We start from the raw sequence: 13575 nt of genomic DNA on the forward strand, positions 1-13575 counted from the left end.
TAAACACATGCTTTCGGAAAATAGAGGAGAGGGACCAGTTCTCATTATTTTATGATACCAGTATCACTCTGATACCAAAACCTAGCAAAGACAATACAGGAAATAAAAATTATAGACCAGATGCAAAAATCCGCAGAGGCATATTAATAAATACAATCAAGCAATATATTAAAGGGATAATACCTTGTGATCAATAAGAGCTTATCTCAGAAATAGTTTAACATTTGAAAGTCAATCAAGCAGCTCAGTGTTTTATGAAATAAAGGAGAAAACCTAAAGAGAAAAATCATCTTAATGGAGAGAAAGCATTTCATAAAATCTAATGTATATTAATAATAAAAATTCTCAGCAAGCTAAGAATAGAGGGAACTTCCTCATCTTGATAAAGTAATCTACAAAAACCCCATCGTACTTAATGTTGAAAGACTGAATGTTTTCTACCCTACAGACTGAGAATAAGGCAAATATGTTTGCTTTCTGCAGTTCTGTTCAACATTGTATAGGATTTCTTAGCTATTGCAATAAGTTAATAAAGAAACTAAAAGCATAATATAAGAAAGGAAGATGTAAAACTGCCTCTATTCATAGAAAACATGATTATCTATTTAGAAAATTCTTAGGAATCTACAAAGAAACTGCTAGATATAATTGAATTTAGCAAGGTTTCAGGATACAATGTCAAGAAAATAAAAATGAATGTATTTTTATATTTTAACAGCAACCATTGGAAAATGACATTTTAAAATTTCCACTTATAAAGTATCAAAATCATAATTTGTGGAAAAAATCTTTATTTTTAGGGATAAATTCATTGATAGGCATGCAATATATATTTATTTGCTAAAAATAAATAAATGAGAGGAAATAAAGACCTAAATAAGTGGAGGGATGGACCGTTTCATGTGTTGGAGGACACAATTTTAATTAGATAGCAGTTCTCTTCTGACGTCCTTTGGCAGGGACACAGAGCCAGAGCATATCATCTTCAAACTGTAGGTTCAGTGCAATATCAGTTATTTTTTAAAAGAATTACAAATCAATCCTAAAAACCACTGGTAATGTGTGGGACCTAGAATAGCCAAAATGATCAACAATGAAGTTGAAGAGTTTCGTTGACTGATTTCAATACCTCCTATTAGGTTAGCTATCAAGACAGTCTGATATTGGTATAAGGGGGTAGATAAACAGATCAGTGTAGTAGAATAGAGTCCAGAATCAACCTGCACTGAAATTTTTAACAAAGGAGCTAGAAGAATGTTTGCTGACATAAGTCATGCTTTTTGAAGGTAAGGGGTGTGTCTATAGGATGACTTATAAATCCATACCTTTCAATGTATATACATTTTACTTCCTCAAGGAGGAAAACAGGTGGAAAAACTCAAAGGGCAGGGCAGAACTGTGGCCATTAACCTTGACAATTAAGGATCTATTGAGTACAATTTATTATAGCTTTAAAAGTGGCCTTTATTTTCATCTTTTTTCAAATTCTGTATTGGGGCCGGGCATGGTGGTTCACACCTGTAATCCCAGCACTTTGGGAGGCGAGGCAGGCGGATCACCTGAGGTCAGGAGTTTGAGACCAGCCTGGCTAACATGGCGAAACCCCGTCTCTATTAAAAATACAAAAATTAGCTGGGCGTGGTGGCGTGCACCTGTAATCCCAGCTACTTGGGAGGCTGAGGCAGGAGAATCGCTTCAACCTGGGAGGTAGAGGTTGCAATGAGCTGGGATCGTGCTACTGCACTCCAGCCTGGGCAAAAGAGTGAGACTCTGTCTCAAAAATAAATAAATAAATAAAAATTTTAAAAAGCCTGTATTAACAGGCTTGCCACTCCATGGAAACATTTGGAAGCACTATTCTTTTATAAAATTAGTAGCATAAATTTACATGCTTGTTTTGAGATTGGCTGAATTTTGTTGGAATGAAGATGGTGTCTACTAAGTTGATGAGAAACATTTATTTGAATCATTCCAGCACACATGGTGTGTTGGCTGTGACAGTGGCTTTCCACCAGTATGTAAAGTTTGCAGTTGGCTTAATTTGTGGCTGTCAGTACTGCACAATCTTTAGCCTAAGAGTTTACAAAATACAAATAATCCAAACAAATCAAAATGTTCCCGGATGTGCCATGTGGTTGCTTTATACTTGTAATTCTTTTAGCCTTGACTCTCTATACCCAGCATTGATTTCAGAGGTAGAACTTGCCTTCTGCTTTCCCTATTTGGAGCCTGAATTACTCCTTTAGGAGTGGAAATAAACACCTATGTCAAGGTTCAGTAAGAGCTTTTATAGCCACCTCACTTGAAAGAGGTGATTGAATCCCTTGATTTGGAATGTAATAAAATTTTAGCATGGTTGTCCTTTCTTTGCAACTGAGAGGTTGAAGTTGAATTTGGAAAAAGTTCTTCCATATGGGAACTTACTCTGTCACCCAGCAACCAGTCCTAATGAATATGTTATATATAGAATATGTGTGTAATACAGAATATTATGTAATACATATATATTATATACCTATGTGTATTTTACATAAATATTATATGCTAGTAATATATAAAATAGATCCTATTATATATTCCTTTCTATCTGTCTCTCCCTATCTGTCATGTCATTAGATAGATCAAGAGAGCTATACTTCGTCTGAATACCTTGACTGGTGTATGCTGTGAAAAAGCTTTACTCTCACTTGCCAATCATTCCCACTAATGGATATTGAGAAGCACAGATAGCTCTATTTGCAGTCTCAGAAATGGTGCCGCACCTCCCTAACAGCCATAGAGTTTGAAATCTTGACTCCCAAACAAGCATGGGGATTTGGAAACCAAATGATACTCTTTCTCCTTCTCTCCAGCTTTTTTTCCCCAAAGTCCTTGCAGCCTGTTCTGTCTGAGGAGTCTGTAGACAGAGCTCTGGAGTGTATTTTTGGGACGATTGACTGTACCAGATGTTACTAAGATCATTTGGATTAGAGTTCTATTGAGCAGATAGCTAGGGAGCAGAGTCATATTGCTTTCATAGATTAGAGAACATAAATATCTTTTGCTTTTAAAGGAGCTACTGAAGACTAATGTCATCTGGTTTCCTGATCTTATCTGAGTGCTGTCTAGTTAATGGGAATGCAGAGAAGAGTTTTTTTGTTGTTGTTTGTTGGTTTATTTGTTTTATTTTTCTTCAAGAGAAGAGTCACTCTGTTACCTTGGCTGGAGTGCAATGGCACGATCTTGGCTCACTGCAGCCTCCACATCCTGGGTTCAGCCTTCCAAGTAGAGTAGCTGGGACTACAGGCGCCCGCCACCACGACCGGCTAATTTTTGTATTTTTAGTAGAGACGGGGTTTCACCATGTTGGCCAGGCTGCTCTCGAACTCCTGACCTCAGGTGATCTGCCTGCCTCAGCCTCCCAGAGTGCTGGGATTACAGGCATGAGCCATGGCACCAGGTCAATAGTTTGATTCAGTAGTGTGTGTGTTTCTTTGCCATTGCCTGTTCCATTGCCTGTGCTGCTGTTTATGTCACTGAGGCAGGTTTTTTGCCTTGTACAGATGCTGTGAATGCTGTCCTCCTATGGCATGTATATGGGAATTTTTTAATATTTGAGGTCTTTTAATATGCTAGGTATGACCAAATGTCCACTATTAGTTATCATTTGGTTCTTGTTTTTCCTCTTTTTAAGTAAATAAAATAAATGAGCTAATATTGCTTACTGCTAATGCTGTATGTTATTATGTAATAATGTTTTCACAGTAATACTAATGCCTACCCAGTCTATTAATAAATCTTACTAATTGCTTTTATTTCCTGGCTCTTATTTTCCTGAGGCAATCTTTTTACTTTCTTTTCTTCTTTTTTTTTTTTTTCTTTTGCAATCTGATATTTGGATTTTCTTGTGATCCATTGTCTGTAGAGAGTCATTCTGGAATTTTTATGTAACCTTTCTCAATACTCTCTTCAACCCATTATTCCACCTGTCTTTCTAATGTTCTGTTCTTTTCTTCAAATAAGTTTGTGTTGTCTGGCTTGGAATTTCTTTTTGAGGCATGATCCTTTGATGCCACCTAGGGGGCACCTGTAAGATCGAGGTTGCCCTGTGCAGCTCTGAAAAGCCAGAGACATTAGCTGCTTTTCTATCTGGTCTGAATGGTTTGGCTTTCCTTGCATTGCTGTTTTTGTTTTCATTTTCTAGTTCTTTTTTTTTTTTTTTTTTTGAGATGGAGTCTCGCTCTGTCACCCAGGCTGGAGTGCAGTGGCACAATCTCGGCTCACTGCAAGCTCTGCCTCCTGGTTCATGCCATTCTCCTGCCTCAGCCTCCCGAGTAGCTGGGACTACAGGCGCCTGCCACCAGGCCCGGCTAATTTTTTGTATTTTTAGTAGAGACGGGGTTTCACCCTGTTAGCCAGGATGGTCTCAATCTCCTGACCTCGTGATCCACCCGCCTCTGCCTCCCAAAGTGCTGGGATTACAGGTGTGAGCCACCACGCCTAGCCTCATTTTCTAGTTCTAAGAACAGAGAATCCTTAACACAATGTGAAATATTTGAAAATCTTGTCCTTCATTCACCTTTTAAAAACCTCACTTTGCATAGTGAGAATGTAGTAACACTCACACACTACTTACCATTCACTGCACAGCTTTGGAGGGCTTTAAGCATGTTTGCTTGTTTTCGTTTCTCCAAAAATCTCTGAGCTAGGTGTGACTACTACCGCCATCATCATCATCATCATCATCATCATCATCATCATCCCCATTTTTAATAAATGAGGAAACGGAAGCATAGGATGGTGCATAACTTGCCCACTTAGGGCTGGAAGGAGAACCCCTGCTGTCTGACTCCAGAAACTACCTACTTAGCCGTTTTTGTTTAGCTGGTTGCATCCCCTCTGTTGCCCCTGGTCTCTGGCAGCTTTGGATCATTATCCTTCCCTGAGAACCACTTCCCCTTTTATAGGTTCCATTTAGCATTACATCTTCTGTGTGGTGGTGCAGAATTTCAAAGGTCGTTTTTGAGGCTGAGCCGGGTAGAACAGTAGGAAGAAGGGAAATTGAGAAGCTGTTTTGAAAGAAATGTTACCTGTTTTCTATTCTACTAGTTGGAAATAAGTGGGAAGGTTCAATCTAAATATGTTAGGAGACTTTGTAGGATATCAATAATGGTATGCATGAGCTTACAAATGAAAAATCTATGTAACCAACTTTGTTTTTTTAAAAATTGGTCTAGGAATCAGTGCTGTTGGGTAATACAGTGTACAGATCCTGATTGGCATAATTAAATGTACTCAAAGAGTATTTATCATAAAGGTGTTAATATTTATAATGATGATAATTTACAATAAAGGTGAATATCTATAAAAGATTCTGTGTATCTAAGTCTCTGCTAAAGTGTTGTTTTGAAAGCTCTAGACACCAGGATATTGTCTAATAAGGGTCCTAGGTGGAACTGCATTTGCCCGAGCCTAATCTTTGTTTGGATTTTCAAACCACATATTAGACCCATCTTATAGCCTGCTGAATCTCAGCAAGTCTTTTGGTAAGCAAACCCATTATATGGAGTGATTATCTTCATCGATATGCCAGAAAAGTTGTTAATTAAGACAAAATACTGGCCAAAATCAAAATGAGTATGTTTACTTGCATATATGTTTGTATCTGTGTGTCCACACAGAGGGATGTATAGACCACTTAAAGAAAAGTGCTAATTCTCTTAATAGAAGTATTTTTAATTTTCTCTTTTGATGTGTATGGGTAATAAAGGAAGCACATTGCCCTCCCTAAGCGGCTCCAAATTTCATTAGCCAAGAAGCTTTTCTTTAAGCCATCATTTACTGAGTGTCTATATGCTACATACTGCCCTGTGGCTAAATAGATATTACCACCCAGTTTTTCAGCTGAAAAAATAGAGGCTTAGGCAGGGTCAGTGAATTGCCCAGAACAACACAGCTCACCAGAACAAGAGTTGGTGTGAGCCTGGGTCTGTTGGATGCTGAAGCCCTGGTTGACCTCAGCAAGGCCGTCCTGCCCCTTCTTGTCACTCATGTTAGTGAGGAAGTCACCTGTGGTCCTGCTATTTATCTCTTGATCTTTTAAAATTCTGTTTGTATTCACTTTCCCAGAACTTTCTTGCTTTTGTGTCTTTGCTCAGCTTTGGGGCTCTTGACTCTTGTGCCTCCCTGTCTTTTTCAGCTTTGGAGACATGCTGTCCTTTACCCTGACGGCCTTTGTTGAGCTGATGGACCATGGCATAGTGTCCTGGGATACATTTTCGGTGGCGTTCATTAAGAAGGTAAGGCAGACTCTGCCTCTTTAGGCTTTCCTTACTGTCTTCTTTCATAGCTATTTTTCTCTGCTTTGAGGGTATTTCATAATTGTCTTTCCTTTAGTTCTTTATATTAAAAGATGGGTATGACTTTTTATAATATTATGTATGTGGGGGTCAGGAAACCCAAATTCTATATAAAAATGATTGTAAGAGATTATAAGGGATTGCATGTGCGCACCCATAGCTCAGGCCAAATAAGTGTGTCACACTGTTAATAACTGCACAAGTGTGTTAATTCCCCTTGTGTGACTCTGTTGGTTTCAAGACCTAAACAGAGTTCCTCCTGTCGTCTTTCGTGAGCCTTTAATCCCCAACCTGGTGTCCAGGGAAAAGGAAAGAGTCAAAGTATACCGAAGACCTGCACACCTAGGTTTGAAGCAGGGATATATGAAAAGGAGGGGTGCCTGGGTCCATGTTTCTTAAGCAGAGTGAGCCTGCTTACTTGTAATCATGGTGCAATGAATATCTCAGACATCACGCAGTTCTACCAACCCTTCCTCTGGGAGGAAGCAAATGAAGATGGACCTGGTGCAGGGAGAGGGGGCAGAAGAGCCCTACCATTCCTTGCAATTGAAGTGTAACAAATTTGCAACTCTGTTTCCATTCTTCTCACTAAAAATAAACAGTCTTGATCTTGTTACTCTCAAATGTAGATTAAATCATGGATATTATCATTTATTGATTTATTTTTTCCTTGCTTTGTATTTGCAAAATGGTTTATAAATTCATTGGCATTTCTCCTCCCTACTATTATATTAGGAATAAAGAGATGTTTGGAATTCATAACTTTATTTCCTAAATATTGGTTACTGGAAAGAGAATTTCAGTGAATCTGCACAAGCCAGAAAATCAGAGTGAAATCCAATAACAGTCACTTGAAGTTTTTAAGCCTTTTATTTTAAACTAATGGTAGACTTAAAGAAAAGTTGCAATAAATTGGACTTCGGGAGGCCAATGCGGGTGAATCATTTGAGGTCAGGAGTTCAAGACCAGCCTGGCCAACATGGTGAAACCTCATCTCTATGAAAACTACAAAAATTAGCCGGGCATGGTGGTGCACACCTGTAATCCCAGCTACTTGGGAGGCTAAGGTAAAAGAATCACTTGAGCCTGGGAGGCAGAGGTTGCAGTGAGCCGAGAGTGCACCACTGCACTCCAGTCTGGGAGACCCTGTCTTAAAAATAATTTAAAAAAATTAGTACAGAATGTTCCTATATGCCCTTCATCCAGCCTCCCCTAAAGTTAACATTTTGCATAGTGACAGTACGGTTATCAAAATAAATAAATAAGCCGTGGTGCAATGCTGGCATTTGATTTCACCTGTTTTTCTACAAATGCCTTTCTCTGGTTAAGGATCTGATCCAGGATCCCACATTGAATTTGGTTATCATGCCTCCCTAGTGTCCCCAAGTCTGTGACAGTCTCTCAGCTTTTTCATTTGTCATTTGTGACTTTGACACTTTTGAAAGGCACCAGTCAGTTATTTTGTAGAATGTTCCTCAATTTGGATTTGTCTGATATTTCCCTCATGGTTCAATTAAAAAAGGTTATGCATTTTTGGCAAGAATGCTACAGAAGTTATGGTGCATCCTTCTCAGTGCGTCCTTTCATAGGCACATGATGTCACTGTCCTCTGACTGGTGATGTTACCGTGGATTACATGGTTAGGTGGCATCTGTTGGATCTCCCCACTGTAAACATGCTGCTTTTTTTTGGAAATTAATCATTATCTTAGGGGAGATGCTGCCTTGAATAGAAGAGCATGGGATGGCCCTAATCAGTTGAATGAGGGAGTAGGATCAGAGGCCCCACAGGTGTCATGCCTGCACTATGTTTTATGTTCATTTAAGACAAGAGCTGACTGGAAACCCAGGGCCTTCTCAATGCATCTCAGAATCAACTCTCTTTCCTTATGTAAATCCATAAAGCCAAAGGGGATGAGCAAAAGGAACCCTGTAGAAAACACACAGAAAAGGAAGAGGTCCCTTTTTGCCTGTATTTTTCAGTGGTATGAATTGCTATAAAGGAAAGAAACTGTTGGAATTGCCATTAACAGTAATGTGAAAACCGCAATTACCTTTGCACCAACCTAATAGCTAAAGAAGCCAAAGACATCCCGATGTGTTATAAAGTACCTTCCTGCCACCTTTGGTGGTGGCAGGGAATGTAAGCATTAGATTATGAGAGGAGAAAATAAATGGCACTATTTTGCCTCTCTAAGATCAGTTCCAGAGAAGCAATTCCAAATCTGAAGATAGTGAGTATCATTGATTTTTTAATGCTTAACAAACATTTTAACTTTTTGAATTTACAGCAGGCTTTCTTTTCTACCTCCAGAGTGCCCGGCTTGTCTGTTATGAGAGCCTCTTTTGCTATAGAATGTAACAACAATGTTGTACTGAATGTGAATTCCTTGAAATTATGTTCTACTTTCACCAACATTAGCTCTTTTGATTCCCCACAGCAATCCTTTCCAGAACAGAACAGATAGTCTTGTTATTTCTGGTTAGGAGGCAGGGATGCAGTGGCTTGCCGAGGTTGAATGAGGTCACACAGTGAGTGGGCGTCCTTGGTCACATGGTCAGGGCACTTCTCCTCATCATCATGCACCTGTGCTTTCCAAGTGGTGGAAGGCATAGTTCCTGGAGCCTCGCTTAACCAGCCTGTCTCTTACATATTCCTCCCTGACCTTACTGCTAGAGTTAAGCGATTTCTTCTGCTCTCCGTTCCCCTGGGATCTCCTGAATGCCCCTGTTCCAGCACTTGTCACATTTCGGTGAATTTTTTGTTCATTTGACAGTCTTTCCCAATGAGTATTACCTCAGGAAGGCAGAAACACAGCTTTCTTCATGACTTTATCCTTGGGGCCTGGCACAGAGTAGGGTCTTAATACATTTCTGTGAAATGAATGAATAAAATTTGCTTGGAAGCATTAAAAATACCCACAGAATTTGAAGAAGAGAAGAAAAAAAGTGGTACTGTATTTAAATATATTTTAAGAAAAATTTCGGTTATGAAAGGAAAGGAATTAGAAAGCTGTGTTTCTTTAAATGATGTGAGCAGTGGCCAAAGAGAATGATAGTCATTTAATTTTCTAACAACTTAAGAAAATGTTTTTCATTCATTGAAATTAATTCAAAAATCATATTTAATGTAAGAAAGTAAAGACTGAGTGTCTTGGTGATTTAAATAAAAAAATTAAGTATTTTTTAAAAAGCAACACATTTAATCTATTTCATGTCCTCATTCCCAGTCATATTTTCTTTGCATTGCTACTTAGAGATCTGTTACATGAATTTGAAAAATAGTCATCAGAAAATTACTTACTTTTCTGTAAGGTTAACTTTTTTATTCATTAGCTGGACCAAATTCAGCACTTTGACAACCCAGGAATTGTATGCAGGCAACTGTCTTTTAAATGGAGCTTTATCTCAACAAAAATCGACTGGGAAATAGGCTGACAAAAGATGCCTATCTCTGTGGTCTAGAGTTGGCTTCCTATTAATGCCAAATTCATACCACTTTGGAGAAATATTTTTTTTCCCTGCCAGCCTCTGTCTCCTTCTCTATTACTTTATCTGTTTTGTTATGTGTGAATCTAGATTCTGGTTTACAAATTTTGGCTGCAATAAATAGCATCATTTCATAAACAGCTCTGAAACTTGGAATTCCTTGATACCAATATATAATGTTGTTGCTTTTTAAAGACCCAGCTACTTAGGGAGAGAGTAAGAAAATATGGAGTAGAAAGAAAAGAAAAAAAACTTTAGATGATATGACATAGTTGGTTTTTCCCTAGCCAAGTATAACATCAGTGCCTTCTTTTGGAAGGAAAGTTTCATATAAATGCTCTTGAAACCTTAGCTGTGCAGGAGAACCTGGCTCACCCTGCAAATGTTTTCAGCGCCTGGACAAACATCCCACCATTTTGCTTTAGAGACCTGATAATTTTTGCCTCTTAAAAATTTGAGAGATTTACAGGCCTCTACCTAGATAATTTTAAATACAGGAGTGGAGCTTCATGTTCTCCATGGCCGGTTTTTTTTTTTGGTTTGTTTTTGAGACAGAGTCTCGCTCCATCACCCAGGCTGGAGTGTAGTGGCGTGATCTTGGCTCACTGCAGCCTCTGCCTCCTGCGTTCACGCGATTCTCCTGCCTCAGCCTCCCAAGTAGCTGGGACTACAGGAACCCGCCACCACACTCAGCTAATTTTTTGTATTTTTAGTAGAGACGGGGTTTCACCATGTTAGCCAGGATGGTCTCGATCTCCTGACCTTGTGATCCACCCACCTCAGCCTCCCAAAGTTCTGGGATTAGAGGCGTGAGCCACTGTGCCTGGCCCTCCATGGTTCTTTGAGGTTTTGATAACATAAGAGAATTTTAAGATCTCATTCTAAGTGATTCTAAGAAGTATTTATTGGATCATTGATTCATGCATTGTAATGACCCTTAGTTTCTTTAAAGTTACATAAGTATTTCTCTTATTTAGCTAAGATTTTTAAATGAATGAGCAGTACAAGGAGCTAGTGTGTATAATTAATTACTGCTAACTCCTCTTACTTCTTCCTTATGTTACAGACCTACTTTCAAGAAGCTGTACTGTGGCTGGCTTGGGTTGGCTCACTTGTGTCACCCAGAAGTACAGTAATGGAGCTGGGATAATTGAAAGGCAGAGGGAATCATTATTATTCTTTTGTGGGATAAAGGAAATGCAAATTTAAATAGGCATGAATAACCTTCTCTAGCTATACGAAGATCTATAGTTTTCAAACTGGACATAGAGACATTTGTCCATTAACTAATTTATACATTCAGTTATAAGGAGTTGGTCTCAAGTTCCCTGGAGGACGACAGTTATTACATTCACTTGGATCAGCCCTGATGCATTGGTTATTAATACTCATTAAGTGAAAGTATTAGATCATTTGAATATCTGGCTAAAACCAGTGACAAATAAAACAAAAGAAGTTAAGTTTCAGAAAACTATTAGCATCTACTTCAGACTTGTACATAGAACTCTAATGCATTGAGTGCCCCAGGTGTGTTACACAAAATGCTTATTATGTAACATGCTTTAGGATTGCTGAAATTATTAGGTTCTTTATGTCAAGGAAGAGATGAATTACTAGAAACATGAATTTTAAAGAATACTTTCATGAAAGCAAGGGATTCATTTCTTAGGAGAAAAATAATGAATGGAAATGGAATATGTGTGTGGGATATAAATATGCCTGAATTAAAGCAAAGACAGCAAATTATTTTTACCACCATTGAGCAAACCCACTGGGAGCAGGGAAGAGTTAATGATTTATAGAGAACTTTAAAACCCATTATGAGAAGGTATACTTCGTATCAGAAAACACCGAATGTAGGCTGGGTGCCGTGGCTCATGCCTGTAATCCCAGCACTTTGGGAGGCCGAGGCGGGTGGATCACTTGAGGTCAGTAGTTCGATGTCAGCCTGGCCAATCTGGTGAAATGCCGTCTCTACTAAAAATACAAAAATTAGCTTGGCGTGGTGGTGCATGCCTGTAATCCCAGCTACTTAAGAGGCTGAGGCAGGAGAATTGCTTGAACTGGAGAGGTGGAGATTGCAGTGAACTGAGATCACACCACTGCACTCTAGCCTGGGCAACAGAGCAAGATTCCGTCTCAAAAAATAAAAAAAAGAAGAAGAAAACACTGAGAGTTCTGATTGAATATTTCAAGAAAGGAAATATTATAAAAAGGATATTTGTGGAAGTAGGGGACTAATTCAGGGGGTAAATTTCCATTTGATGGAAAACTTGAACATAAAAGAAACAGCAGAAGATTGTGTTTTAGTAACCCAGCAATGAGTTAGACCACTGGGCCAGTGTTATTTGTATATACTCTGTATCAAAACGGAGACATGTCAGATGTATCATAGGGATATAAAATAGGCAGCTGGAAATATGAATCATTAATGATTATGGATTCTTAGAAAAGAGTGATAATTGGGAAGAGACGAGAACGAAGACAATGAGATTGATAATCTCCCTTTTTAATTTTTGGCTTTTTTGGAATATCCAAATGGTGGCATCCTTTTGGATGCCAAGAATAGGCCCGCAGTGTACTTCATTGTAAATGCCTTTTTATCTGTCCATACTAGACTGTAAGGTCCTTGAAGTTTGTTTGTTATTTTCATCTTTGTATTTCCAGCTCTGTGGGACAGGACAAGCCTGTTACATAGCACGCAAGCAATGCCTGTTACTGAAATGGATCAATTAATGATGAGTAAATACTGGCTGAATGAAAAAAGTGGATAAAGATGGAGGTGGAGGGTGCTTGACAATGTCAGCAAGAGCTTCTCAGGCAGAAGCCTCCATGCATCCTTCAGGCACATCCAAATTTAATAAATAGAGACAAGCAGGGGAGCCGGGAATGAGGAGAAAATTAGTTGCAAGAAAATCTGAAGTATTGTCAATGAATTTCTTTATGAGTTCTTCAGTTTCCTAATACCAGTGCCAAGAATTATGCCGAGAGCGTGAAACATGGTTTGATGGGGTTGGGGAGGAGTCAGAGAATTTATCCTCTGTTTAGAAGATGTCTAAGTTAAGTATTAAACCCAGAACACAGTGTGACAGTAATTGGATTTTTGTCAGAGAAAGATGGCCCTAGGGAAAGAAGGGTGGCCTTAGCGTGGTAGATTTGGTGGATTGGAGCAGACTGCGAGGAGTAAGTCATGGGCTTGCCAAGGATAGTAAACGTGTTGGAGAAGTTTCCTAGCCATGAGAAGAGCTGAAGCAGTCTTTTGAGAACCTTAAAATTTCCATACTCTTCCTGAAGTTTGTATTTTAAAATAATAGCTTTTCGGAACGTGAAATCATAATGTCACCACACTTCTTCACATTATTTCCCACCCCTGAGATCCAGATGTAGCTGGGGTAGGCAGAGTGTTGGTATCTGCGTCTCCCACCCCTCTTTTCACCTGGAAATCAGCGGGCTAGGGACAATTCCGATGGTATCTGGGAACTGCCATGGTGCGCTGTGCATTTATCATGTGCAAGGGTGGACAGGAGATGAGGCAAGTGGTCTCTGGGGCAGCAAAAAAGGGAGAAATTAGTGTTGACAGGGGGAAGCAGCAAGTGTTTACTTGTTGTGGAACCAAGTTATTTAGCTTTTAAGAAAGCAGTCATTATGCTGATACAATAATGGCTTTTTATTGTGAGCTGTCAGCAGACAGTAATAACTTTTAATGAGGCCTCTAAAATAAAACCTTTATGGTACCCATGTGTTTGGAT

General features: G+C 39.0%; 1 protein-coding gene across 6 annotated transcripts in view; it reads left to right on the forward strand.

Moving 5' to 3' along the window:
• Nucleotides 1–13575, forward strand: part of ELMO1 (engulfment and cell motility 1) — a 594699-nt gene that overhangs the window by 205484 nt on the left and 375640 nt on the right. For all 6 annotated transcript variants that reach the window (XR_004370726.2, XM_032758309.1, XM_032758304.2 and 3 more), the window contains exon 8: nt 6179–6278. Coding sequence is in view for 5 of the 6 variants with exons in the window: in XM_032758309.1 (XP_032614200.1) it covers nt 6179–6278 (100 nt within the window). In the remaining variant the exon portion in view is untranslated. The remainder of the gene's footprint in view (nt 1–6178; nt 6279–13575) is intronic.

Source organism: Hylobates moloch, unplaced genomic scaffold (genome assembly GCF_009828535.3).
Source record: "Hylobates moloch isolate HMO894 unplaced genomic scaffold, HMol_V3 SCAFFOLD_1, whole genome shotgun sequence".
Lineage (NCBI taxonomy): Eukaryota > Metazoa > Chordata > Mammalia > Primates > Hylobatidae > Hylobates > Hylobates moloch.